The following is a 25,640-nucleotide window of genomic DNA, read 5'->3' on the forward strand; positions in this document are numbered from 1 at the left end:
GGAAGAGGAGAAGAGGAAGTAGAGTTGTAAGTGACACTGAAGGAGCGGTGGGATAGGTAGGATGAGAACCAGCGAAGAGTACAGTCACGGAGACCAAAGGAGTGGAGTTTTTTGAGGAGGAGGGGGTGGTCCACTGTGTCAAAGGCAGCAGAGAGGTCCAGGAGAAGTAGTACAGAATAGTGTCCATTGGCTTTAGCCATTAGTAGGTCATTTGAGAGTTTAAGGAGAGCAGTTTCCGTGGAGTGTTGAGGTCGAAAACCGGACTGAAGGGGATCAAGAAGTTTATTCATGGTCAGATGGTCGCTTAATCGGTTGTAGACCAGTCTTTCAAGAAGTTTGGAGGAGAAGGAGAGTAAGGAGATGGGACGTAAGTTGTTGAGATTGGTGGGATCCAGTGAGGGCTTTTTTAGTATGGGGGTGACTAGCGCATGTTTTAGAGAGTTTGGGAAGATGCCACAAGAGAGGGAGAGGTTGAAAATGTGAGTTAGAGAGCGTAGAATCGAGTCAGAGGGTGAGCGTAGCATTTGCGAGGGAACAGGATCCAGGGGGCAAGTGGTTAGATGAGTGCTAGATAAAAGTTTAGCAACCTCAGTAGTAGTAGCAGGGTTGAATGAGGGAAGTAATGATTGTATCTGTGGACATGGAGTGTTGCATGGGGGAGGTTTTTGCGCATTGGCGATCTCCTCATGAATTGTATCAATCTTAGTTTTGAAGTGATTGGCAATCTCCTGGGCAGTGAGTGAGTTGGTGGGTGGAGGCAGTGGAGGACAGAGTAGAGTGTTGAAGGTAGAGAAGAGTTGACGTGGACTGGATGAGAAGGTGTTGATGAGTGTGATAAAGTAGGTCTGTTTGGCAGTGTGAAGGCAGGAGTAGTATTTTAGGAGGGCAGATTTATATTGTGTGAAGTCTTCCTGGGTCTTAGTCTTATGCCACAGGCGCTCAAGAGCGCGGCTACGTTTTCTGAGACTTCTGGTGTCATCTGTTTGCCAGGGTTGTAGCAGTCGGGGCCTAATTCTGCGTGTAGTGAGGGGGGCCAGCTTGTCTAGGGAGGAAGACAGTGAGCTGTTGTAAACGAAAGTAGCTAGGTTGGGACAGGACAGGGGGGAGATTTTGTCATAGAGGTGATCAGTAGCAGAGTAGAGAAGAGAAGGGTTGAGGTGGCGAAGGTTTCTGCGTGTAACTGTTAGGCGGTTGGAGGGAGAAGAGGTGGAAGACAAGGAGAGAGCAAAACTAATAAGGTGGTGATCAGAGAGTGGGAGTGGATTGTTGGAAAGGTTGCACGGAGTGCACAGATAGGAGAAGGCAAGGTCAAGGGTGTTGCCATTGGAGTGGGTAGGAGCCTGTATCCATTGCTTCAGGTCAAGCGATGAGGTTAGACTGAGAAGTTTAGAAGTAATAGTAGTGTTAGTGTTGACAGGGATGTTGAAGTCCCCAAGAATAATTGTGGGGATTTCAGAAGAGAGAAAGTAGGGTAGCCAGGCAGAGAAGTCATCAAGAAAGGCTGATACCGGTCCAGGGGGCCGGTAGATGACAGCAATTCTTAGAGAAATGGGAGAGAAAAGACGAATGCAGTGTGCCTCAAAAGAGGAGAGTATCAGAGAGGGAGGTGGGTGAAGAACCTGATAGGTGCTGCATGGAGCTAGAAGGATTCCCACTCCACCTCCCTTCCGTCCACTTGGTCTGGGGGAGTGAGTCCAGAGAAGGCCCCCATGGGAGAGGGAAGCAGGAGAAATAGTATCCGATTCATGAAGCCAGGTTTCAGTAATGGCAAGTAGGTTAAAGGAATTTGTGATGAAGAGGTCGTGGAGGGCGGTGAGTTTGTTGCAGACAGAACGTGCATTCCACAGGGCACAGGAAAAGGGGGGGCTGGTATTGGAAAGAGGAATAGAGACCAAGTTCTGTGGGTTGCGGCTCCTGCCAGAGGGTGTAGGGGGATGGGAGCAATGGGCAATGACAGATGATGGTGGCCCAGGGTTTGGGGATATGTCACCAGAGATTAGGAGAAGCAGGAGGGTGAGGGAGGTAATGTGGGACTGTGATTTATGTGAAGGGGCATGTTTCAGAGTACTGGAGGTTTTATCAGTGTATGGATGTAGAATGAGCGAGAGTTGGACATTCACTGACCTACATACACTGACCTACCTGACCCACATACACTGACCTACCTCACATGCACTGACCTACATGCACTGACCTACCTGACATGCACTGACCTACCTGACATGCACTGACCTACATACACTGACCTACCTGACATTCACTGACCTACCTGACATACACTGACCTACCTGACATACACTGACGTACACTGACCCACCTGACATACACTGACCTACCCGACCCACACTGACCTACCTAATACAAACTGACCTACCTGACCCACACTGACCTACCTGACCCACACTGACCTACCTGACATACACTGACCTACATAAACTGACCAACACCCACTGACCTACCTGACCCACACTGACCTACATAAACTGACCCACAGACACTGACCTACCTGACCCACACACACTGACCTACCTGACTCACACTGACCTACCTGACCCACACTGACCTACATACACTGACCTACCTGATATACACACACTGACCTGGTACCTGACATACACACACTGACTGACCTACCTGACCAGAAGGAGACAGACTTCATGTGTCCAGGTCCTGCAGCAGCAGCTCAGCCATGGTGCTGGTGTGTGAGGCAGCCAGAGGAGAGGAGGAGAGCCACCCGCCCGAGCGCCGATCGATGTCGCACGGCGGCCAAATTGTAATTCCCGCCTTCTTCCTCTTCCAGTCACAGCGCACTGGGAGACGACTGATAGGTGGAGTGGAGGCGCTGGGGTTGCTGCTCAGGGTGGCAGTGTCTTCTCTCCCTCTTGGGCTCTTCCCGGCTGCCCAGGTATCCCCATCCCTGCTGCTTTGCACTCCATGGCGCCACCGGAGGGACGCTCCAGTCCAGAAGTCCCATGAGCACTAGCCCCATGAGCAGGGCTGGCCCAAGACATTGTGCTGATTGGGACCAGCAGGAATAAAATGCTGCCCCCCACCCCTCCACAAAAAAACCCAAAAAAAACAGCACGCCCACCAAAAGGCCCATACATCCATTATTTTATATCATGTCAATTAAAACTAAAATTAAATTTATCAGGAAGTCAGATATTCATGCAACAGTGGTGGTGGGGTTCAGTCAGAGCCAGGGGTGGTGGTGGTGGGGTTCAGACAAAGGCAGATGTGGTGGTAGTGGGTTTAGACACAGACAGGGGTGGCAGAGGGTTAGACACAGGCAGGGCTGGTGAGGGGGGTTAGACACAGGCAGGGGTGGTGAGGGGGGTTAGACACAGGCAGGGCTGGTGAGGGGGGTTAGACACAGGCAGGGCTGGTGAGGGGGGTTAGACACAGGCAGGGCTGGTGAGGGGGGTTAGACACAGGCAGGGCTGGTGAGGGGGGTTAGACACAGGCAGGGCTGGTGAGGGGGGTTAGACACAGGCAGGGCTGGTGAGGGGGGTCAGACACAGGCAGGGGTGGTGAGGGGGGTCAGACACAGGCAGGGGTGGTGAGGGGGGTTAGACACAGGCAGGGCTGGTGAGGGGGGTTAGACACAGGCAGGGCTGGTGAGGGGGGTTAGACACAGGCAGGGCTGGTGAGGGGGGTTAGACACAGGCAGGGATGGTGAGGGGGGTTAGACACAGGCAGGGCTGGTGAGGGGGGTTAGACACAGGCAGGGGTGGTGAGGGGGGTTAGACACAGGCAGGGGTGGTGAGGGGGGTTAGACACAGGCAGGGGTGGTGAGGGGGGTTAGACACAGGAAGGGCTGGTGAGGGGGGTTAGACACAGGCAGGGCTGGTGAGGGGGGTTAGACACAGGCAGGGCTGGTGAGGGGGGTTAGACACAGGCAGGGCTGGTGAGGGGGGTTAGACACAGGCAGGGCTGGTGAGGGGGGTTAGACACAGGCAGGGCTGGTGAGGGGGGTCAGACACAGGCAGGGGTGGTGAGGGGGGTCAGACACAGGCAGGGGTGGTGAGGGGGGTTAGACACAGGCAGGGGTGGTGAGGGGGGGTTAAACACAGGCATGGGTGGTGAGGGGGGGTTCAGACAAAGGCAGATGTGGTGGTGGTGGGTTTAGACACAGGCAGGGGTGGCAGAGGGTTAGACACAGGCAGGGGTGGTGAGGGGGGTTAGACACAGGCAGGGGTGGTGAGGGGGGTTAGACACAGGCAGGGGTGGTGAGGGGGGGGTTAGACACAGGCAGGGGTGGTGAGGGGGGTTAGACTCAGGCAGGGGTGGTGAGGGGGGGTTAGACACAGGCAGGGCTGGTGAGGGGGGGTTAGATACAGGCAGGGCTGGTGAGGGGGGTTAGACACAGGCAGGGCTGGTGAGGGGGGTTAGACACAGGCAGGGGTGGTGAGGGGGGTTAGACACAGGCAGGGGTGGTGAGGGGGGGTTAAACACAGGCATGGGTGGTGAGGGGGGGGTTCAGACAAAGGCAGATGTGGTGGTGGTGGGTTTAGACACAGGCAGGGGTGGCAGAGGGTTAGACACAGGCAGGGGTGGTGAGGAGGGTTAGACACAGGCAGGGGTGGTGAGGGGGGTTAGACACAGGCAGGGCTGGTGAGGGGGGTTAGACACAGGCAGGGGTGGTGAGGGGGGTTAGACACAGGCAGGGGTGTTGAGGGGGATTAGACACAGGCAGGGGTGGTGAGGGGGGTTAGGCACAGGCAGGGGCGGTGAGGGGGGTTAGACACAGGCAGGGGCGGTGAGGGGGGTTAGACACAGGCATGGGTGGTGAGGGGGGTTAGACACAGGCATTAGTGGTGAGGGGGGTTAGACACAGGCAGGGGTGGTGAGGGGGGTTAGACACAGGCAGGGGTGGTGAGGGGGGTTAGACACAGGCAGGGGTGGTGAGGGGGGGGTTAGACACAGGCAGGGGTGGTGAGGGGGGGGTTAGACACAGGCAGGGGTGGTGAGGGGGGGTTAGACACAGGCAGGGGTGGTGAGGGGGGTTAGACTCAGGCAGGGGTGGTGAGGGGGGTTAGACACAGACAGGGCTGGTGAGGGGGGTTAGACACAGGCAGGGCTGGTGAGGGGGGTTAGACACAGGCAGGGCTGGTGAGGGGGGTTAGACACAGGCAGGGCTGGTGAGGGGGGTTAGACACAGGCAGGGGTGGTGAGGGGGGTTAGACACAGGCAGGGGTGGTGAGGGGGGGGTTAGACACAGGCAGGGGTGGTGAGGGGGGGGTTAGACACAGGCAGGGGTGGTGAGGGGGGGTTAGACACAGGCAGGGGTGGTGAGGGGGGTTAGACTCAGGCAGGGGTGGTGAGGGGGGTTAGACTCAGGCAGGGGTGGTGAGGGGGGTTAGACACAGGCAGGGCTGGTGAGGGGGGTTAGACACAGGCAGGGCTGGTGAGGGGGGTTAGACACAGGCAGGGCTGGTGAGGGGGGTTAGACACAGGCAGGGGTGGTGAGGGGGGTTAGACACAGGCAGGGGTGGTGAGGGGGGTTAGACACAGGCAGGGGCGGTGAGGGAGGTTAGACACAGGCAGGGGCGGTGAGGGGGGTTAGACACAGGCATGGGTGGTGAGGGGGGTTAGACACAGGCAGGGGTGGTGAGGGGATTTAGACACAGGCAGGAGTGGTGAGGGGGGTTAGACACAGGCAGGGCTGGTGAGGGGGGTTAGACACAGGCAGGGGTGGTGAGGGGGGTTAGACACAGGCAGGGGTGTTGAGGGGGATTAGACACAGGCAGGGGTGGTGAGGGGGGTTAGACTCAGGCAGGGGTGGTGAGGGGGGTTAGACTCAGGCAGGGGTGGTGAGGGGGGTTAGACACAGGCATGGGTGGTGCGGGGGGTTAGACACAGGCATTGGTGGTGAGGGGGGTTAGACACAGGCAGGGGTGGTGAGGGGGGTTAGACTCAGGCAGGGGTGGTGAGGGGGGTTAGACTCAGGCAGGGGTGGTGAGGGGGGTTAGACACAGGCATGGGTGGTGCGGGGGGTTAGACACAGGCATTGGTGGTGAGGGGGGTTAGACACAGGCAGGGGCGGTGAGGGGGGTTAGACACAGGCATGGGTGGTGCGGGGGGTTAGACACAGGCATTGGTGGTGAGGGGGGTTAGACACAGGCAGGGGTGGTGAGGGGGGTTAGACACAGGAAGGGCTGGTGAGGGGGGTTAGACACAGGCAGGGCTGGTGAGGGGGGTTAGACACAGGCAGGGCTGGTGAGGGGGGTTAGACACAGGCAGGGCTGGTGAGGGGGGTTAGACACAGGCAGGGCTGGTGAGGGGGGTTAGACACAGGCAGGGCTGGTGAGGGGGGTTAGACACAGGCAGGGGTGGTGAGGGGGGTTAGACACAGGCAGGGGTGGTGAGGGGGGTTAGACACAGGCAGGGGTGGTGAGGGGGGTTAGACACAGGAAGGGCTGGTGAGGGGGGTTAGACACAGGCAGGGCTGGTGAGGGGGGTTAGACACAGGCAGGGCTGGTGAGGGGGGTTAGACACAGGCAGGGCTGGTGAGGGGGGTTAGACACAGGCAGGGCTGGTGAGGGGGGTTAGACACAGGCAGGGCTGGTGAGGGGGGTTAGACACAGGCAGGGCTGGTGAGGGGGGGTTAGACTCAGGCAGGGGTGGTGAGGGGGGTCAGACACAGGCAGGGCTGGTGAGGGGGGTCAGACACAGGCAGGGGTGGTGAGGGGGGTTAGACACAGGCAGGGGTGGTGAGGGGGGGTTAAACACAGGCATGGGTGGTGAGGGGGGGTTCAGACAAAGGCAGATGTGGTGGTGGTGGGTTTAGACACAGGCAGGGGTGGCAGAGGGTTAGACACAGGCAGGGGTGGTGAGGGGGGTTAGACACAGGCAGGGGTGGTGAGGGGGGTTAGACACAGGCAGGGGTGGTGAGGGGGGGGGTTAGACACAGGCAGGGGTGGTGAGGGGGGTTAGACTCAGGCAGGGGTGGTGAGGGGGGGTTAGACACAGGCAGGGCTGGTGAGGGGGGGTTAGACACAGGCAGGGCTGGTGAGGGGGGGTTAGACACAGGCAGGGCTGGTGAGGGGGGTTAGACACAGGCAGGGCTGGTGAGGGGGGTTAGACACAGGCAGGGGTGGTGAGGGGGGTTAGACACAGGCAGGGGTGGTGAGGGGGGGTTAAACACAGGCATGGGTGGTGAGGGGGGGGTTCAGACAAAGGCAGATGTGGTGGTGGTGGGTTTAGACACAGGCAGGGGTGGCAGAGGGTTAGACACAGGCAGGGGTGGTGAGGGGGGTTAGACACAGGCAGGGGTGGTGAGGGGGGTTAGACACAGGCAGGGCTGGTGAGGGGGGTTAGACACAGGCAGGGGTGGTGAGGGGGGTTAGACACAGGCAGGGGTGTTGAGGGGGATTAGACACAGGCAGGGGTGGTGAGGGGGGTTAGGCACAGGCAGGGGCGGTGAGGGGGGTTAGACACAGGCAGGGGCGGTGAGGGGGGTTAGACACAGGCATGGGTGGTGAGGGGGGTTAGACACAGGCATTAGTGGTGAGGGGGGTTAGACACAGGCAGGGGTGGTGAGGGGGGTTAGACACAGGCAGGGGTGGTGAGGGGGGTTAGACACAGGCAGGGGTGGTGAGGGGGGGGGTTAGACACAGGCAGGGGTGGTGAGGGGGGGGTTAGACACAGGCAGGGGTGGTGAGAGGGGGTTAGACACAGGCAGGGGTGGTGAGGGGGGTTAGACTCAGGCAGGGGTGGTGAGGGGGGTTAGACTCAGGCAGGGGTGGTGAGGGGGGTTAGACACAGGCAGGGCTGGTGAGGGGGGTTAGACACAGGCAGGGCTGGTGAGGGGGGTTAGACACAGGCAGGGCTGGTGAGGGGGGTTAGACACAGGCAGGGCTGGTGAGGGGGGTTAGACACAGGCAGGGGTGGTGAGGGGGGGGTTAGACACAGGCAGGGGTGGTGAGGGGGGGGTTAGACACAGGCAGGGGTGGTGAGGGGGGGTTAGACACAGGCAGGGGTGGTGAGGGGGGTTAGACTCAGGCAGGGGTGGTGAGGGGGGTTAGACTCAGGCAGGGGTGGTGAGGGGGGTTAGACACAGGCAGGGCTGGTGAGGGGGGTTAGACACAGGCAGGGGTGGTGAGGGGGGTTAGACACAGGCAGGGGTGTTGAGGGGGATTAGACACAGGCAGGGGTGGTGAGGGGGGTTAGACACAGGCAGGGGCGGTGAGGGGGGTTAGACACAGGCAGGGGCGGTGAGGGGGGTTAGACACAGGCAGGGGCGGTGAGGGGGGTTAGACACAGGCAGGGGCGGTGAGGGGGGTTAGACACAGGCAGGGGCGGTGAGGGGGGTTAGACACAGGCATGGGTGGTGCGGGGGGTTAGACACAGGCATTGGTGGTGAGGGGGGTTAGACACAGGCAGGGGTGGTGAGGGGGGTTAGACACAGGAAGGGCTGGTGAGGGGGGTTAGACACAGGCAGGGCTGGTGAGGGGGGTTAGACACAGGCAGGGCTGGTGAGGGGGGTTAGACACAGGCAGGGCTGGTGAGGGGGGTTAGACACAGGCAGGGCTGGTGAGGGGGGTTAGACACAGGCAGGGCTGGTGAGGGGGGTCAGACACAGGCAGGGGTGGTGAGGGGGGTTAGACACAGGCAGGGGTGGTGAGGGGGGTTAGACACAGGCAGGGGTGGTGAGGGGGGGTTAAACACAGGCATGGGTGGTGAGGGGGGGGTTCAGACAAAGGCAGATGTGGTGGTGGTGGGTTTAGACACAGGCAGGGGTGGCAGAGGGTTAGACACGGGCAGGGGTGGTGAGGGGGGTTAGACACAGGCAGGGGTGGTGAGGGGGGTTAGACACAGGCAGGGGTGGTGAGGGGGGTTAGACACAGGCAGGGGTGGTGAGGGGGGGGTTAGACACAGGCAGGGGTGGTGAGGGGGGGGTTAGACACAGGCAGGGGTGGTGAGGGGGGGTTAGACTCAGGCAGGGGTGGTGAGGGGGGTTAGACACAGGCAGGGCTGGTGAGGGGGGTTAGACACAGGCAGGGCTGGTGAGGGGGGTTAGACACAGGCAGGGGAGGTGAGGGGGGTTAGACACAGGCAGGGGTGGTGAGGGGGGTTAGACACAGGCAGGGGTGGTGAGGGGGTTAGACACAGGCAGGGACGGTGAGGGGGGTTAGACACAGGCAGGGACGGTGAGGGGGGTTAGACACAGGCAGGGACGGTGAGGGGGGTTAGACACAGGCAGGGGCGGTGAGGGGGGTTAGACACAGGCAGGGGCGGTGAGGGGGGTTAGACACAGGCATGGGTGGTGAGGGGGGTTAGACACAGGCATTAGTGGTGAGGGGGGTTAGACACAGGCAGGGGTGGTGAGGGGGGTTAGACACAGGCAGGGCTGGTGAGGGGGGTTAGACACAGGAAGGGCTGGTGAGGGGGGTTAGACACAGGCAGGGCTGGTGAGGGGGGTTAGACACAGGCAGGGCTGGTGAGGGGGGTTAGACACAGGAAGGGCTGGTGAGGGGGGTTAGGCACAGGAAGGGCTGGTGAGGGGGGTTAGGCACAGGAAGGGCTGGTGAGGGGGGTTAGACACAGGAAGGGCTGGTGAGGGGGGTTAGACACAGGAAGGGCTGGTGAGGGGGGTTAGACACAGGCAGGGCTGGTGAGGGGGGTCAGACACAGGCAGGGGTGGTGAGGGGGGTTAGACACAGGCAGGCGTGGTGAGGGGGGGTTAGACACAGGCATGGGTGGTGAAGGGGGGTTAGACACAGGCAGGGGTGGTTAGGGGGGTTAGACACAGGCAGGGGTGGTGAGGGGGGGTTAGACACAGGCAGGGGTGGTTAGGGGGGTTAGACACAGGCAGGGGTGGTGAGGGGGGGTTAGACACAGGCAGGGGTGGTTAGGGGGGTTAGACACAGGCAGGGGTGGTGAGGGGGGGTTAGACACAGGCAGGGGTGGTTAGGGGGGTTAGACACAGGCAGGGGTGGTGAGGGGGGGTTAGACACAGGCAGGGGTGGTTAGGGGGGTTAGACACAGGCAGGAGTGGTGAGGGGGGTTAGACACAGGCAGGGGTAGAGGAGGAGGGTTAGACAGACACAGGCAGGGGAGGCGGGGCGGGTTAGACACAGGCAGGAGTGGTGGAGATGAGATCAATGGCGCTGACACTTACTTTCTCTCAGTGTCAGCCGCGCCTCCAGCGATCCCTCTTTCATCATGGGGTCTCAGTGCACAGCAGGAAGCTCCTCCCCTTCACACTGTTAGCCGTCAGCTGACTTTCTCTTGTTGTCCCGACATGTCAGCAGCAATAGGGGGGAGCCGCGGAAAGGATGGGCGGCGGTCCGCTGTGCGGGTATAGCAGCGAGTGCTCTGCCATCACCTCTAAATCGGCGGGAGTTCCGCCACCGTCTTCTTAAGCATCAATGTGCCGCCTGGGTCCCATGGTAGGGCCGGCCCTGCCCATGAGCACTAGCCCCATGAAAACTAGCGCGGAGGAGGAGGAAGTGCAATCCTCCTCCGCTTTGAATGCTGGGCAGTGTGGGCACAGTGGGCAGTGACGTCACTGGTTGCTAGCCGCTAGGCAGCTATAGCAACCAGTGACCAAGAGTAGAGTCAGGCGGGGGCGGAGCTGGAGCCGGAGCCAGCGCTACCACGACTCAGTCCGCCCTGTCCCCTGCATTCTAGGACCGGGACAAGAGACTCGGGGCTATTAGCCCCAGGCTCGGGTCTGTAGCCCCAATAGCCACCCCCTGATGACACCTCTGGTTAGCGCTAAAGCACCGGTCGTTTAAGTGTAGCTTTTCGGCTGCTAGTGGGGCTAGTGGGGTTAAAAACACCTGTGTTGCGACGCTTATGAAGCGCTTTTCAGGGCAGGGCATTTTGGGAGTGCTGTATACAATGCTCCCAAACTGCCCCAAAGATGCTGCTTGCAGGACTTTTTCTAACGTCCCGCTCCAGTGTGAAAAGTTACACTTAAATGAATGGGAGGCGGCTTTCAGGTGTTATTTAGAGGCTATTTCTAGCGCTAAAACGCCTGAAAACCTCCTAAGTGTGAAAGGGGTGTTACACGCACATAAACTTTAATGGCATCCCACCAGTCTTGCCTCACAAATGCGCTTCAGGAAGAATAGTCAAACATTCCCATAGACACACACCTAAACCTTGTGGACAGCCTTCCCAGAAGAGTTGAAGCTGTTATAGCTGCAAAGGGTGGACCAACTCAATATTGAACCCTATGGACTATTGCCGCGTACACACGATCGGAATTTCAGCCCGCAAAAGACCGATGAGAGTTTTTCGTTGGAAAATGCGACCGTGTGTATGCTCTATCGGACTTTTGCTGGCGGAATTCCAGCCAGCAAAAGAATCAGAGCATGTTCTTAATGTTTTGTTCGGGAAAAGTTCCTATCCGAAAATGCGATCGCCTGTGGTAATTCCGACGCACAAAATTCCTACGCATGCTCGGAAACAATTTGATGCATGCTCAGAAGCATTGAACTTAATTTTCTCGGCTCGTCGTAGTGTTGTACTTTCTTAACGGTCGTAAGTTCAGCGAACTTTTGCATGACCGTGTGTGTGTGTGTGTATGCAAGGCAAACTTGAGCGGAATCCCGTTGGAAAAGCCGTCATATCTTTTTCTGACGAGAAGTCTGATCGTGTGTACGCGACATTTGACTGGGATGACATTAAAGTTGATGTGTGTAAAGGCAGGTGTCCCAATACTTTTGGTAATATGGTGTATATATACATTATTTACACACAAGGCCAGATGTATCAAGGGAACTTCAGGTTCAGTGAACCCCTCATACACAGGGATGCAAATCACCAAATTTACAAATTAATGTTTGACAAATTGTACATACATAACAACTAAGGCTTTGTTTACACCAGTGTAATGCAGGAACATGCACAAAATCGCATGCTTTCCAAATTTCGAGTTCTAAACTCCAAAGTTCAAGTTCCGAATTCGGATTTCCACATTTTAAATTCTGAATTTCAAATTCAAAGTTCCAAATTTCGAGTTGTGAACTCAGAGATCCGAGTTCCAAAATCAAAGTTCCAAATTCCAAGTGTCGAATTCCGAGTTCCAAATAATTATTTTTGAATTCCGAGTTCAGAATTCCAAGTTACAAATTCCGCGCCCCGAATTCCAAGTTACAAATTTCATACTCATAATGAAAAACTGAATTCCAAATTACTGAGTTGGTTATAAAGGAAAGGAGAAAGTATGTTACTAAAGCATTTGACGAACGTAGAGAAGCAGTGACGGCCTGTGGAATTTTTTTTTTAGGGGGGCAGTAAACAGTATACCAACCTCTCCCCACCCCCACTCAGTCGGTTGGTCGGTAGCACTTACACAATCACCGGTGGCTTCCTCGCTCAGCGCAAGCGGCGGGCTCACGTTTTTCCTGCTTATCATGGCGGAGGCGGCTTCTGTTTCCTCCCTCCTCCTCGGCAGGCAACCGGGAGTCTTCTCTTATCGGCCAATCGGAAAATGGGTCACAATTGGAAAATGGGTCACACCGGCCAGATTGAGGATCAGTGTTTCAACAGCGAATATTTATTCGCTGTTGAAACACACCTGGGTGGGATCAGAGCGAATTCTCTGCGACCCAAGCCCACCCTATTTTGAAGCTTATTAGAGCCTCTGGCGCTAATAAGGTGCTTCAAAATAAACACCCTGGCCACTGTAATTCATGTGCCCGGTGCTCTGAAAGGGGCCAGACGCATGAATAGGGGGTGGCCGTGGATAGATTCATGCTATGCATGAATTCTATCCATTGCATATATGGAGTGGCGTGGAGAGAGGGGGCAGAGCCCCTAATGGATGGGCCGCCACTGCAGAGAAGAATTTATTCTACTTTTAGGTTCCGGAATTGGATGGTTACAAAGTCTGATGCAGTTAGGCCCCTTTCACACTGGGGCGGTGGGGGCGTCGGCGGTACAACAGCGCTATTTTTAGCGCTGCTGTACCGTCGTTCTTGCAGCTCTATTCGGCCGCTAGCGGTGCGGTTTTAACCCCCGCTGGCGGCCGAAAAAGGGTTAAATTCACTCGTACAGCGCGGCTATAGCCTCGGTATTGCTGCAGTATAGCCGCGCTGTCCCATTGATTTCAATGGGCAGGAGCGGTTTAGGAGCGGTGAATACACCGCTCCTTCACCGCTCCAAAGAAGCGGTTTGCAGGACTTTTTTCACCGTCCTGCCAGCGCACCGCTTCAGTGTGAAAGCCCTCGGGCTTTCACACTGAACAGCGGAGGCTGTTTAGGGGCGGTTTGCAGGTGGTATTTTTAGCGCAATACCGGTTGCAAACCGCTTCAGTGTGAAAGGGGCCTTAGGGAAGGGAGGAGACTCCTACTGCCGAGCGGCACTGTTTTTTGTTATACCCAAGCAAATTCCGAGTCCCCCGAACTCCAAATTCCGAGTCCCCCGAACTCCAAATTCCGAGTCCCCCGAACTCCAAATTCCGAGTCCCCCGAACTCCAAATTCCGAGTCCCCCGAACTCCAAATTCCGAGTCCCCCGAACTCCAAATTCCGAAATCTGAATTCCAAATTCTGAGATGGTGATAAAGGAAAGGAGAAAGCATGTTATTAAATCATTTGACCAATGCTTTTAGGTTCCGGAATTGGATGGTTACGATGGTTTGATGCAGTTAGGGAGAGGAGGAGACTCCTACTGCCAAGTGGTGCAGTTTTTTGTTATACCCAAGTAAGGCCTTGTTGACACCATGTGCAGAGACGTGATTTTTTTGCACCTGTTTCTGCAAGGGCACAAAGAAAACCATTGTTTTCTTTGTGTCCTTGCATAGAGCTATTTTAGAAAAGCACACATCTCTGCACATGGTGTGAATAAGCCCAATAAATTCTACGCAAGCCAAATCTGCGTTTTTGCATCAGTTTTATGCCCATATGGTGTGAATGAGCCCTAAATCCAGCTATTGATAAACTTTGGCAAACATGTTAAAGCAGATTTCAAGCACTTGTAACCCTTTGCAAGTCAAATGTGTGAAAGGAAGTTTGTGTTACAACCAGTCAGATGTGTCTTTTTGTTGCTCAGCCAAAACTCAGAGTATGACAGCTGGACAATGATTGCTAAAAACGTGTGAAAGGATGCGCTAGCTAGTAAGTTGAGGAAACTGCTGAATCTGAGACACCCTGAATACCGGGAGATAAGATAAAGTGAAAGAAAATAAAATGCGTGGTCTCAAAAAATATTAAATGAACTAAAACATGAATGTGAGTGCTATTAAACGTGCACAGCTGTCTCTTATGCTTTGACCAAGTGATGTGACCCACCATCAGTCAAGTGTTAACACAATGTATAATAACATGGGTGAAAAAATATTGTAATTAAAATTGTGAATAAAGAAAGTCCCAAATAGAACTCAATAAGGGTTGATTATCAATCAAACCGTCCCAAATGATATTGAGTGCCAAACGGATGCTGTTCCAAAACCTTCAAAGTGCTGCATGCATCACCAACGTGTACAATAATAAATGCCCGCTTACCAGACCTTAAAGGTCAATGGGCATTTACACTGCTCTCAGCTGAAAGACATCGATCTCTATCACCATCTATATGGAATTCTGGATGGTCAAAGGCTCCTGGGTCACAGATAGAAGTGGAAAGGAAAAGGAGGACCGATAGTGCATTATCTTTTTTATTTATTAAAAAGGAATTGCATTTACAGACTGATAACTTGTATCAAGCACAGAATCTCGTGGTAGGCACGGCTGCCTGCAGTACGGACTGTGCGCGCTGATGACCCGGCTGACCCCGACCAATTGTCCAGCTGGACAATGATTGTTTGGTGTGGACAATGCAGGAACTGTTCTGTCATCCAGTTAATGTACATAAGGCCCAGTGATGGTTGGTGAAGGAAGCCATTGTATTGTATTCTATTAACATGTTTGTCTTTTCCTAATGATCACAGATATGATCACATCTCTGCTCTCCTGTCCCGGATCCTAGCAGAGCGCCCACCTAATCCATTGGAGATCCTGGAACAGCTGAGCACAGAACTGCACTGGTCCAGGCTGAACAAAGGACTTGACACACTACGCACCCAGAAAGATGACCCACACACTTACATTAAGGCAGAATCCCACCGTACGCTCTTCACCCATGGAGGTGGAGAAGGAGAGGAGGCTGAGGGAGATGGAGAGATGGTGAGCAAATAAGATTCAAACCAAGTCAACATAATCACTTTAAGTTTAACAGTCGCCAATAAAGTTCACAAACATGAATGTAGACATTCCTGTACTATGGTTAGATATTGATGAAGTATGTAAGGCTTCATGCACATGATTGTACAAGGGCTGTACGGTATGCAGCGCCTGCATAATGACATAACCAGTTCCCGTTGCATATTGCCACCCATTGAGATTCATTAGAAGAGATGGCTGTACACAGTTGTGTGCTGCAGGTTGCATTAAACACACAAACATGTACACTTACATATGCTTCAAATGCAGATAGGGTGTGATTGCCTTTCAGTGGCATTTGACAGGCAGCTTGGAGGTGATATGTCGCCTCCTGGTTGCCTGTTTTATCTCCTAAGAGGTTGCAACACTGCAACCATGTGCATTGTATGCTGTTGTCTGCATCTGGCTACAGAGGGAATGATTCCATAGAGACTCCTAGATAGCCTCTTTAATAAACCTGCTTATGGTGATTTGTCTCTAGAGGCAGAAATGCCTGTATGACACTTCACATGGGCGCCTTTTGTTCCAATCAACAGGGGATCTGTCTGCTGATCAGAGCAGAGCGGATGACAGGTCCCTGTCTGTTTTTACAAAGCGGACACGGACAGAGCCTGCTCTGATCTGCCGTTGTCTGGGAGTAAACGGACTCTGCTGTCCGTTTATACCTGGCTGCCTCTGATGTGGTCAACCCAAATGGAAGAGGTTGCATTTTTTTTTAGCGGGCTAGATCAGACTCGGAGTTAGGCAGGTGTAAACAGACACAAGTCTATTTGTACTTGTCCGTCCATAGTAATGCATGGACTTTCCAGTCAGGTCCAACTGAAAAACTGACAGGAAGACCTGATTGGCTCGCCCATGTGAAAGGGCCTTAAAGTGGTGTTCCGGCCGAAATTATACTTTTTAAATAAAAATACCCCTATAATACACAAGCTTAATGTATTCTAGTAAAGTTAGTCTGTAAACTAAGGTCTGTTTTGTTAGTTTATAGCAGTAGTTTGTTATTTTATAAACTTACAGCAGGCCGTGGCCATCTTAAGTCTGGGCATCTGAAGCCAGACTGCATTTCTTCCTGGATCTCATCCTTGCAGATCTCGCACATGCTCAGTGCAGCACAAGCAGTGTAATAGGTTTCAGGTCAGGTTTCCATAGCAACGGCAGTTTCAGAGGAAGTTGCCGCCCCTTCCCAGAAGGCATTGCAAACAGGAAATGATGCGATGGGCCGCGGCCAGGGAGGAGGAAGTGAAAAATGAATACAGCAGATATACAGTAAGTGCTGAGAAAAAAAATTTTAAAATATCCAATTCGTTTACAGTGCACAGTTTAGTGAGGGATGCTGAAGAGTTGTAAAAGTGGGTGGAACTCCACTTTAAGGGGTGAGGAAACTAGAATTACCCTTTAACCACTTAAAGACCAGCTTCGTTTTGGAATCTAGGTGTTTACATGTTTTGAAACAGTTTTTTTTTTTTTGCTAGAAAATTACTTAGAACCCCCAAACATTATATATTGTTTTTTCCCCTAACACCCTAGAGAATAAAATGGCGGTCATTGCAATACTTTTTTTCACACCGTATTTGCGCAGCGGTCTTACAAACAAGCTTTTTCTGTAAAAAATTAACTTTTTTTTTAAAAAAAAATAAGACAACAGTAAAGTTAGCCCAATTTTTTTATATTGTGAAAGATAATGTTATGCCGAGTAAATTGATACCCAACATGTCACGCTTCAAAATTGCGCTTGCTTTTGGAATGGCGTCAAACATTTACCCTCAAAAATCTCCATAGGCGACATTAAAGAAATTCTACAGGTTGCATGTTTTGCATTACAGAGGAGCTCTGGGGCTAGAATTATTGCTCTTGCTCTAACGATCGCGGCGATACCTCATATGTGTGGTTTGACCACCGTTTTCATATGCGGGCGCTACTCATGTAAAAAAAAAAAAATAAATTATTTTACTTGATTTTATTTATTTTTACACTGTTTAAAAAAAAAAATTGTGTCACTTTTATTCCTATTACAAGGAATGTAAACATCCCTTGTAATAGAAAAAAGCATGACAGGACCTCTTAAATATGAGATCGGGGGGGGGGGGGGGGGTCAAAAAGACATCAGATCTCATATTTACACTAAAATGCAATTAAAAAAAAAAAAAAAGTCATTTAAAAAAATGACATTGAAAAAATGTGCCTTTAAGACGTATGGGCGGAAGTGACGTTTTGACGTCGCTTCCGCCCTGCAGTGTCATGGAGACGGGTGTGCGCCATCTTCCCCTCGTGATCGCCTCCACCGCTGCCGACAGCTCCGGTAAGCGGCGGAGGGCACCGGATTGCGGCGGGAGGGGGGCCCCTCTCCCACCACCGATAAACGTGATTTCGCTGCAAATCCACCGCCGGCGAATCCACCATCCATAGTAAAACCATAGGTGACATTACTATCCAGGCATTGCAGCCATTGTCGCTGCTCTCTCCTCTCTCCTGAAGCCGTCGTCTGGGGAGATCACATAACCGGAGCGGAGCGCCCTTAGATTAGGTTAGGGCCTTTACAGGCTAGATAGTATAGGGTTTAGAATGGGGCTGGGAGCAGGTTTAAGCTTTGATTAGACCAGGCTTCTACTTTAAGCATGTCATGGATAGACACAGATGTATCCTTAGATAAAAGTTTAATGTAAGATGGTCCATTTGGTCATTTGCCAGTAATATTCTAGGATTTGGCTATTCAATTTACTACTGAGGAGATTTATGGTTGAGATGACACAACAACAAATACCATCACCAAAATATAGATCCCATATTTTTTTTTCTTTGACAGATGGACTCTCCTCTCCCCAATCTCCTGGATCTTGCTCACCTGCTTCAGCAAGGAGGTGTGAGTCTAGGGCGAGACGAGACGGTGCGTATAGCGCTTGCCTTGAAACGGCTCACTGACACACGCCCCCTCCAGCGCTGCCGATTCTGGGGCAAGATCCTTGGTGTTCATGGCAGCTACTTGGTGGCGGAGGTGCAGTTCCGAGAAGGTGAAGATGATGAAGCTGAGGAAGGGGCAGAAGAAGAAGAAAAAGCGGCTGAGGAAGAAGAAGATGAGGAGGAAAAAGAAGAAGCAGAAGATTTGCCCCCAAAATCCACATACCGGCCCCCTCCTGTGCTGCCTCGTGAGGAAAATGGCACAGGAGCAAATAAATATGTTTACTTTGTGTGTACAGAACCTGGTGCAGAATGGGTCCGCCTTCCTCCTGTAACCCCTGCACAGATTACAGCAGCAAGAAAGGTATCCATCTCAATGTGTGCCTCCCAAACTGTAATTATCCCTGTGCTGCAATGTCTAGAGAAGACAAGCGCTGCTCAGCTATGACATTTTTCATTACTTCTTATCTTATTAACCCCATCTTGTGTATGAATGTTACTGTGGCAAATATTTAAAGAGAAGTATGGCCAAACCTTTTTTGACTATAATTCCCTTTTGGCTGACAGGAGTGCATTTATTAATGTATTCCTGTGCCCTAGAGGCAGATGCTAGCAGGCTCTTGCTGCCGAGTAGAACCACACAATGTACGTGAAGGATCCTGAAAATATTTTTGGGATCCATCCAGCTGCCTTATTGACAGTTGGCTCCACCTTTCATCATGCAGTTGAGTGCCAGAGCCAGGCATGCCCACTCTCTCCCCAGTCTATTGCTCCTGTGGGCGCTGGAGAGCGGTGACTGATAGTCACTGATCTCCAGTGTGAGCAGACTGAATTCAGACTGAATGATCAGTGACCATGTAATCACTCAGTTCTCTGTCTTAGGCTTGGCAAAGGACTGCTGCAATGTCACACGTAGTAATAAGCTTAGGATTGTTTGGATCCTAGTCTGAACCCACCAGAGCAAGCCAGCCAGGAAGTTATCACCTGTACTGGAGCAATCATCTGTAGCTGGGGGATTTCCCTTACTGCAGCCACAACTATACAAGGGGCATTAATATGTGTGGCTGTATAGTAGGGAATGCATTGGCCGCTTATAATTAGCCCAGTATAATGACAGCCTCCTGGGGGCTTCCTCGCTCAGGTAGGTTCAGGCAAGGAGCCAAACATGCCTGAGTTCACCCTTAGTCACACAGAGGCTGCAGCATGGAGGTGAATATGTATGTTTGATTTTTTATTAACCTCAAATTTCTCTTTTAAAGTCCAACACCAGTCTAAGAATTTTATGTTGTTTTTGAGGGGTTAGAGTCCCTGTCAGCCTTTTTTTTAATTTTGCCATTCGTGTCTATTTTTTTTCAGGACAGGAAGGTATGGGAAACCTATTCAACAGGAACATGGGCAGAACCCAAAACAAACTTTTTTAGTAGAATGGGGAAGTGTTTATTGTACAGGTGTCAAGATGTGAGAAAAATCTCCCTAATGGAGTCTTGGCATAAATACCAACCTAAGATAAATTTTGAAGATTCCCCACTCTGTCCAAAACTAAAATAAACAATTTTGGCTGGAGTCAGACTTTTAAGTATTGGAAGTTTGGAGTTCTTAACAACAATATTCTAAGGAGTTTGAAGATAATTTAGACCGGTCTGCAAAGAACTAGTGGCATGACTTACCTCATGCTTTATCAGAGCTGTATATTTCATACACATTCGTCTAGGGCAGTGTGATCTCTGAACGTCATTGTGTACCCACCACTTTTTATCTGACAAATGTGTGATTTGAACAAAAAAATTGAATCCATAAACAATAAAATAGCCATAACTTCCTTTCTGATCGATTAAGAGCAAGGGCCGGGTCAAACTGGTGCAATGCCAAACATTGCATGTGATTCACACCGCATTGCTGTGCAAATCACATGTGATGTGTGTGCAATGCGAATTCAGCCATACAAACAGTATGGCTGAATTTGCATTGCATTCGGACCAAACTCGTGCAGGACCCTTTTTTTTTTTTGTCCGCACCTGAATCAGATTGCATGGGTGTTCACACCCATGCGATTTGATTCCTGTCCAAATGCACAGTTCGCACTGAGATGTGTGGACCGATCTGGGGGGTGTCATTAACTTTGTATTGACACTTGCAGTGGTTCACAGAGGGCAGTGTGAACTGCCTGCGAGTCAGGTGCGATGTGGGAACCCGCACTGGATTCGCAGGGTCTCCCTAAGGCCCCTTTCACACTGGGGCGGTAGGGGGCGTCGGCGGTAAAACAGTGCTATTATTATCGCTGTTTTACCGCGGTATTCGGCCGCTAGCGGTGCGGTTTTAACCCCCCGCTGGCGGCCGGAAAAGGGTTAAAACCACTCGTATAGCGCGGCTATAGCCGCGCTGTCCCATTGATTTCAATGGGCAGGAGCGGTTTAGGAGCGGTGAATACACCGCTCCTTCACCACTCCAAAGATGCGGCTGACAGGAGATTTTTTCTTCTCCTGCCAGCGCACCGCTTCAGTGTGAAAGCCCTCGGGCTTTCACACTAAACAAACAGCGGAGGCTGTTTTGGGGCGGTTTGCAGGCGGTATTTTTAGCGCAATAACGCCGGAAAACCACCCCAGTGTGAAAGGGGCCTAAGTCTGGGTTCACACTAATGGGATTGCAGACATCGCATGTGATTCATACCGCATTCCTGTGCATGTTACATGCAATGTCTGTGCGGTACGCATTCAGCCATACAATTTGTATGGCTGAAGCCGCATCACATTCACACCAAAATGGTATAGGACCCTTTTTTTGGTCCCCACTGGAATTATTATTATACAGGTTTTATATAGTGCCAACAGTTTGCGCAGCGCTTAACAAAATAAAGGCAGACATTACCAATGAATTGAATCACATCGGTGTTCAGACCCATGTGGTCCGATTCCATCAAATTCCACAGTTTGCTTTGCGTTCTACGAACTGATTCGGGGGTGTCATTAACTTTATATTGACGCCCGCAGAGGTTCACAAAGTGCAGTTTGAACTGCCTGCGATTCTGATGCGGTGCGAGAGTTGAACAAACTGAGTTGATTGGCCAGGGAGGAAAATAATCGTTTTGCATAGATTGGTAGCACTGAGATGCTTTGTTCATGAATACAATTGTATTTCATTTGATCACTTCATAAGATTACATAGTGGAAACAGAGATGCTAGCAATAACTTACAATCATTAGTATTAGTATATTAAGTTAGAATCTTTAACTATTGATTGAAATCCCCTTCCCCATGTGCGGCATATGGGTCATATGGGTTGTCGACTAAAGATCGATTATTCCTATTAGAAGAGATCATTTGTCAAAGCCGTATAGCTGTCATTACTGTTCCAGGAAAATAGTTGTATTAGTCACTCCTACTACTTTATGAGCCTTATCTCCTAATGCCCTGTACACACGGTCGGACATTGATCGGACATTCCAACAACAAAATCCTAGGATTTTTTCAGACGGATGTTAGCTCAAACTTGTCTTGCATACACACGATCACACAAAGTTGTCGGAAAATCTGATCATTCTGAACGCGGTGATGGAAAACACGTACGTCGGAACTATAAACGGGGCAGTAGCCAATAGCTTTCATCTCTTTATTTATTCTGAGCATGCGTGGCACTTTGTGTGTCGGATTGGTGTACACACGATCGGAAATTCCGACAACGGATTTTGTTGTCGGAAAATTTTATATCCTGCTCTCAAACTTTGTGTGTCGGAAAATCCGATGGAAAATGTGTGATGGAGCCTACACACGGTCGGAATTTCCGACAACAAGGTCCTATCACACATTTTCTGTCGGAAAATCCGACTGTGTGTACAGGGCATAATGCTACCATTATAACGTCCAAATAGGATGGGGGAGGAGCATGCTCATTATTAACATTCACGTTTCAAAAACACATTAAAACTTCCAATACTGGCAAACACTAGAGCAACCCCTGCCCATCTTTCTTTTACTGTGATATACCAATTAAGTTTTCAACTAACATTGGTAGTGTAGATTAGGTTCCATTTTTCAACTTAATTTTCAGTCAACTGATATCAATTTAATCTTTGTATCAACAGATCCGACGTCTCTTCACAGGAAACCTTGAAGCTCCAGTTGTCACCTACCCCCCATTCCCAGGAACCGAGGCTAACCTCCTGCGTGCTCAGATTGCCCGTATCTCAGCGGGAACCCTTGTCAGCCCTCTTGGTTTTTATCAGTTTGGGGAAGAGGAAGGAGAAGAAGAGGAAGAAGGGGCTGTAAGGGACACATACGAAGAGAATTCCGAATTTGAGGGCATTCCAGTGAATGAACTGGTGGAGAGCTTGTCTAACTGGGTTCACCACGTCCAACACATATTACCACAGGTGAAAAGAGTCACTTTTCAGATGCAGGTACTGGTCCTAGTTTCAGGTTATATGCCCTCACAAACATGCCTGGTTTCCTTGTACTAGGGACGATGTGTCTGGTATAACACCGCTGTAAAGTCAGAAGAGGAGATGGAAGAAGAAGAGGGGGAGGAGGAAGAGAAAGAGGATGAAGAAGAACCAGAGCCTGAAGTGGGCCCTCCTCTGCTCACACCTCTCTCTGAGGATGCTGGTACCCATCTTTTATGTCCTTTGAAAGCACCTGTAGACTTGGCGAAAATATTATGATGCAAAGTTGGCATATAGATAAAGTAGATGATGTGTGTTTTTAATATTTTCATTTTGGAGATTTCAAAGTCGAACTCCAGGAAAAAAAATAAAAAAATGCACCCTTGCGCTGCACAGGTAAATGCTCATTATGCCTAAGGGATACCGTGCAAGCAGCTTTACTTACCTTAAACCCTGCTTTGAGCGGCTCCAGTGTTCCCCTACTCTGGCCAAAGCTCTGGTCTGTGGGCGGAGACTCAGTGCCATTACATGCAATAAAGGGACGTTGTATTGTAAGCTGGGGAGGGTGTAATATGACCAGAGCTGGTCAAAGCTTATAGAGCAGCTGCAGGAGACCACTCACAGCACTGGAGGGAGCCTGTTGGAGCAAGGAATAACATAAGTATTTCTCCCCAATCCTCTGCCCCTAGGCTAAACAAGTATTTTACCTTTATAGAGCACGGGAGTCCACTGGAAAGGTTATTTTTTTAATTTTCCAGGCATTGGGCTTTAAAGTGGTTGTAAACCTCAGACATGAAATATGAACAAAACATATTCTTCTATAGTGTGTACTTGTCTCAATTAAAAGGACCGTCATTTCTGTCTGCTGCTTCATTCCACCACTATCACCATCAGTCACATCTGACAAGTTTTCCTGACACCAAGAGCAAAATGGTGACAGGGGAGGGACCTCCAGATAATTGACAGCCTTAGCTCTGTTCCTGTGTGCAGTGTGAAGCGGGGGGTGTGCCCCTTCCCTCCAATCAGCTCCCAGAGCTCTCCTCACTGAGCTCTGCAGAGTGTGACGCTTCAATACTGTAGCTGCTGACTTTTAATATTAGGACATTTATCTGTCCATATATTCAGCGGTATCTTCATCTGAGCCAATTTTTCAATCAGCTCTCGGGTGCCGCCGCCATCTTGGGTAAGGTAAACCAGCAGTGAAGCCTTGAGGCTTCACAGCCGGTTCCCTACTGTGCATGCGTGAAGCGCGCTGCTCTTTGTGAATGGCCCGGCGACGGGGGAAGGAGGAGGGGGCTGAACTTCTGGATGAGTTTGTCGCGGGTTCCTGGTTTTGACAGGTAACCCACCCCCCAAAAGGTGCCAAATGTGGCAGCGGAGGGAGGGACGAGGCAAATAAGTGGAGCTTCAATTTTTGGGTAGAGCTCTGCTTTGAGCTCACTGCCACTTTTTTCTGAACTCTCAGACAAGCTTTAAAATTCAGCACTTTGAACAGATGCAGAAAAGAGATGGCTGCAGATAGGTACAACTTATGTAGGAGGATTTGTTTCATCTGTGCATCGCCTGAGACCAGTCATTGCACAATGGGTATATGTAACGGTTTACAACCAGTTTAAGGTATTTTAGGTGGGTGAAGTTTAACCACAAGCCCTGTTTTAGTGGTTACACTCCTTTTTATATGGATTCTGCAAGCAGGTTAGGTTAAAAAGAGTTTGGTTTAGTGATGTTTTGAAAGTCTGAGTATGCAGGCAGCCTCTTTACGAGTTTAGCAAAGCTTTGCCATTCTCCTATTGAATGTGATTGTACACAACCAGTTGTGCAAAGCAGAACAACAATCTAGAGCAGGGGTAGGCAACCTTTTGAGCACAGTGCCGAAAAATGTTTTCAAAGAAATTGAGCGTGCCGATTTTATAACAAAAAAATGCTGTAAACTACTTTAGTAGTGTCAAATTAACATCCTGCACTCTCACGCCTCAGATCAGCCCCAATTCCTGCAATTCCACACCTCAGATCACTGTCACCCCTGCAAATCTGTTTCACCACTCTACCTCCCCTGCTCATCTGTCCCACCACTGTACTACCCTGCCCCCCTGCTCATCTACCCCACCACTGTACTACCCTGCACATCTGCCCCACCACCGTAACCCCTTTCTCATCTGCCCCACCAATGTACCCCCTGCACAACTGCCCCACCACTGTAACCCCCTGCTCATCTGCCCCACCACTGTAACCCCCTGCTCATCTGTCCCACCACTGTAACCCCCTGCTCATCTGTCCCACCACTGTACCACCCTGCTCTTCTGTCCCACCAATGCAACCCCCTGATCATCTGCCCCACCAATGTTGCCCCACTACTGTACTACCCTGCACATCTGCTCTACCGCCGTACCCCATGTTCTTCTGTCTCATCGCTGAACTATCTTCTCATCTGCCCCACCACTGTAACCCCCTTTCTCATCTGATATTAGTTTGCAGGTTTATACACAGATTTTCTATGGCAGTTAGAATAGTTCTACTCCCACTAAATCATATTGTCATGGTAGGACTTTATGGTAAAAAATGTTTTTATTTTTCAGAAATAAACCAGACGCCACCATGGACAGCCTCACTCTCGTCATCTCTCATCCCTCAATATGCTCTGGCAGTTCTTCGATCCAATCTGTGGCCGGGAGCCTACACCATCTCCAGCTCCAAGTATGTTCTCCCATCTTGCAACCTTTCTAAAATTCCCAGCATTGCCTGTAAAGTCTGTCTTGTTGATTTACAGACGAAGCTTACAATATATGTTCTCCTGTTATCCATTGTATTAGGCATACAGGGCTGGCAGGAAGGCACCAGTGTGTGAAGTATAGATACCCTTAGGGACAACATCCCCTTAACACTTGTTTTCAGAGAGAAAAGCAGTTTTGGTAAAATGTTTGCTGAACTGTCGCACCTTAGTGGTCAGGTTTTGGATAGCTGCACAGCAGTTTCTTCCAACATCAATGTGTAACCAATTCAACAACCCATTCAAATGTCTAAATATGCCCTGGTGCCTGATTAAGTAAGTAAACAGTGCCAATCAAAATAGAAATGAAGGCATTTGAGTGTGTTGAAATCCCAGATCCAGGATTTAATTTAGAGCCTAACTCCAGAAGTTACACAAAATCTATCCTTGCGGTGGGGGTGGGAAGGGGTGGTGGCATCAAGGGTTAAATATAAATCAATTGAAAAAA

The 25,640-nt window shown here is 51.2% G+C and overlaps 1 protein-coding gene across 1 annotated transcript in view; it reads left to right on the forward strand.

Annotated features, from left to right (window-relative positions):
- Positions 1–25,640, forward strand: part of RSPH6A (radial spoke head 6 homolog A) — a 32,520-nt gene that overhangs the window by 2,365 nt on the left and 4,515 nt on the right. The window contains exons 2-6 of the mRNA XM_073599032.1: positions 14,884–15,118; positions 17,958–18,413; positions 22,129–22,416; positions 22,504–22,648; positions 25,002–25,119. Of these exons, the coding sequence (XP_073455133.1) occupies positions 14,884–15,118; positions 17,958–18,413; positions 22,129–22,416; positions 22,504–22,648; positions 25,002–25,119 (1,242 nt within the window). The remainder of the gene's footprint in view (positions 1–14,883; positions 15,119–17,957; positions 18,414–22,128; positions 22,417–22,503; positions 22,649–25,001; positions 25,120–25,640) is intronic.

Source organism: Aquarana catesbeiana, linkage group LG09 (genome assembly GCF_042186555.1).
Source record: "Aquarana catesbeiana isolate 2022-GZ linkage group LG09, ASM4218655v1, whole genome shotgun sequence".
Classification (NCBI taxonomy): domain Eukaryota; kingdom Metazoa; phylum Chordata; class Amphibia; order Anura; family Ranidae; genus Aquarana; species Aquarana catesbeiana.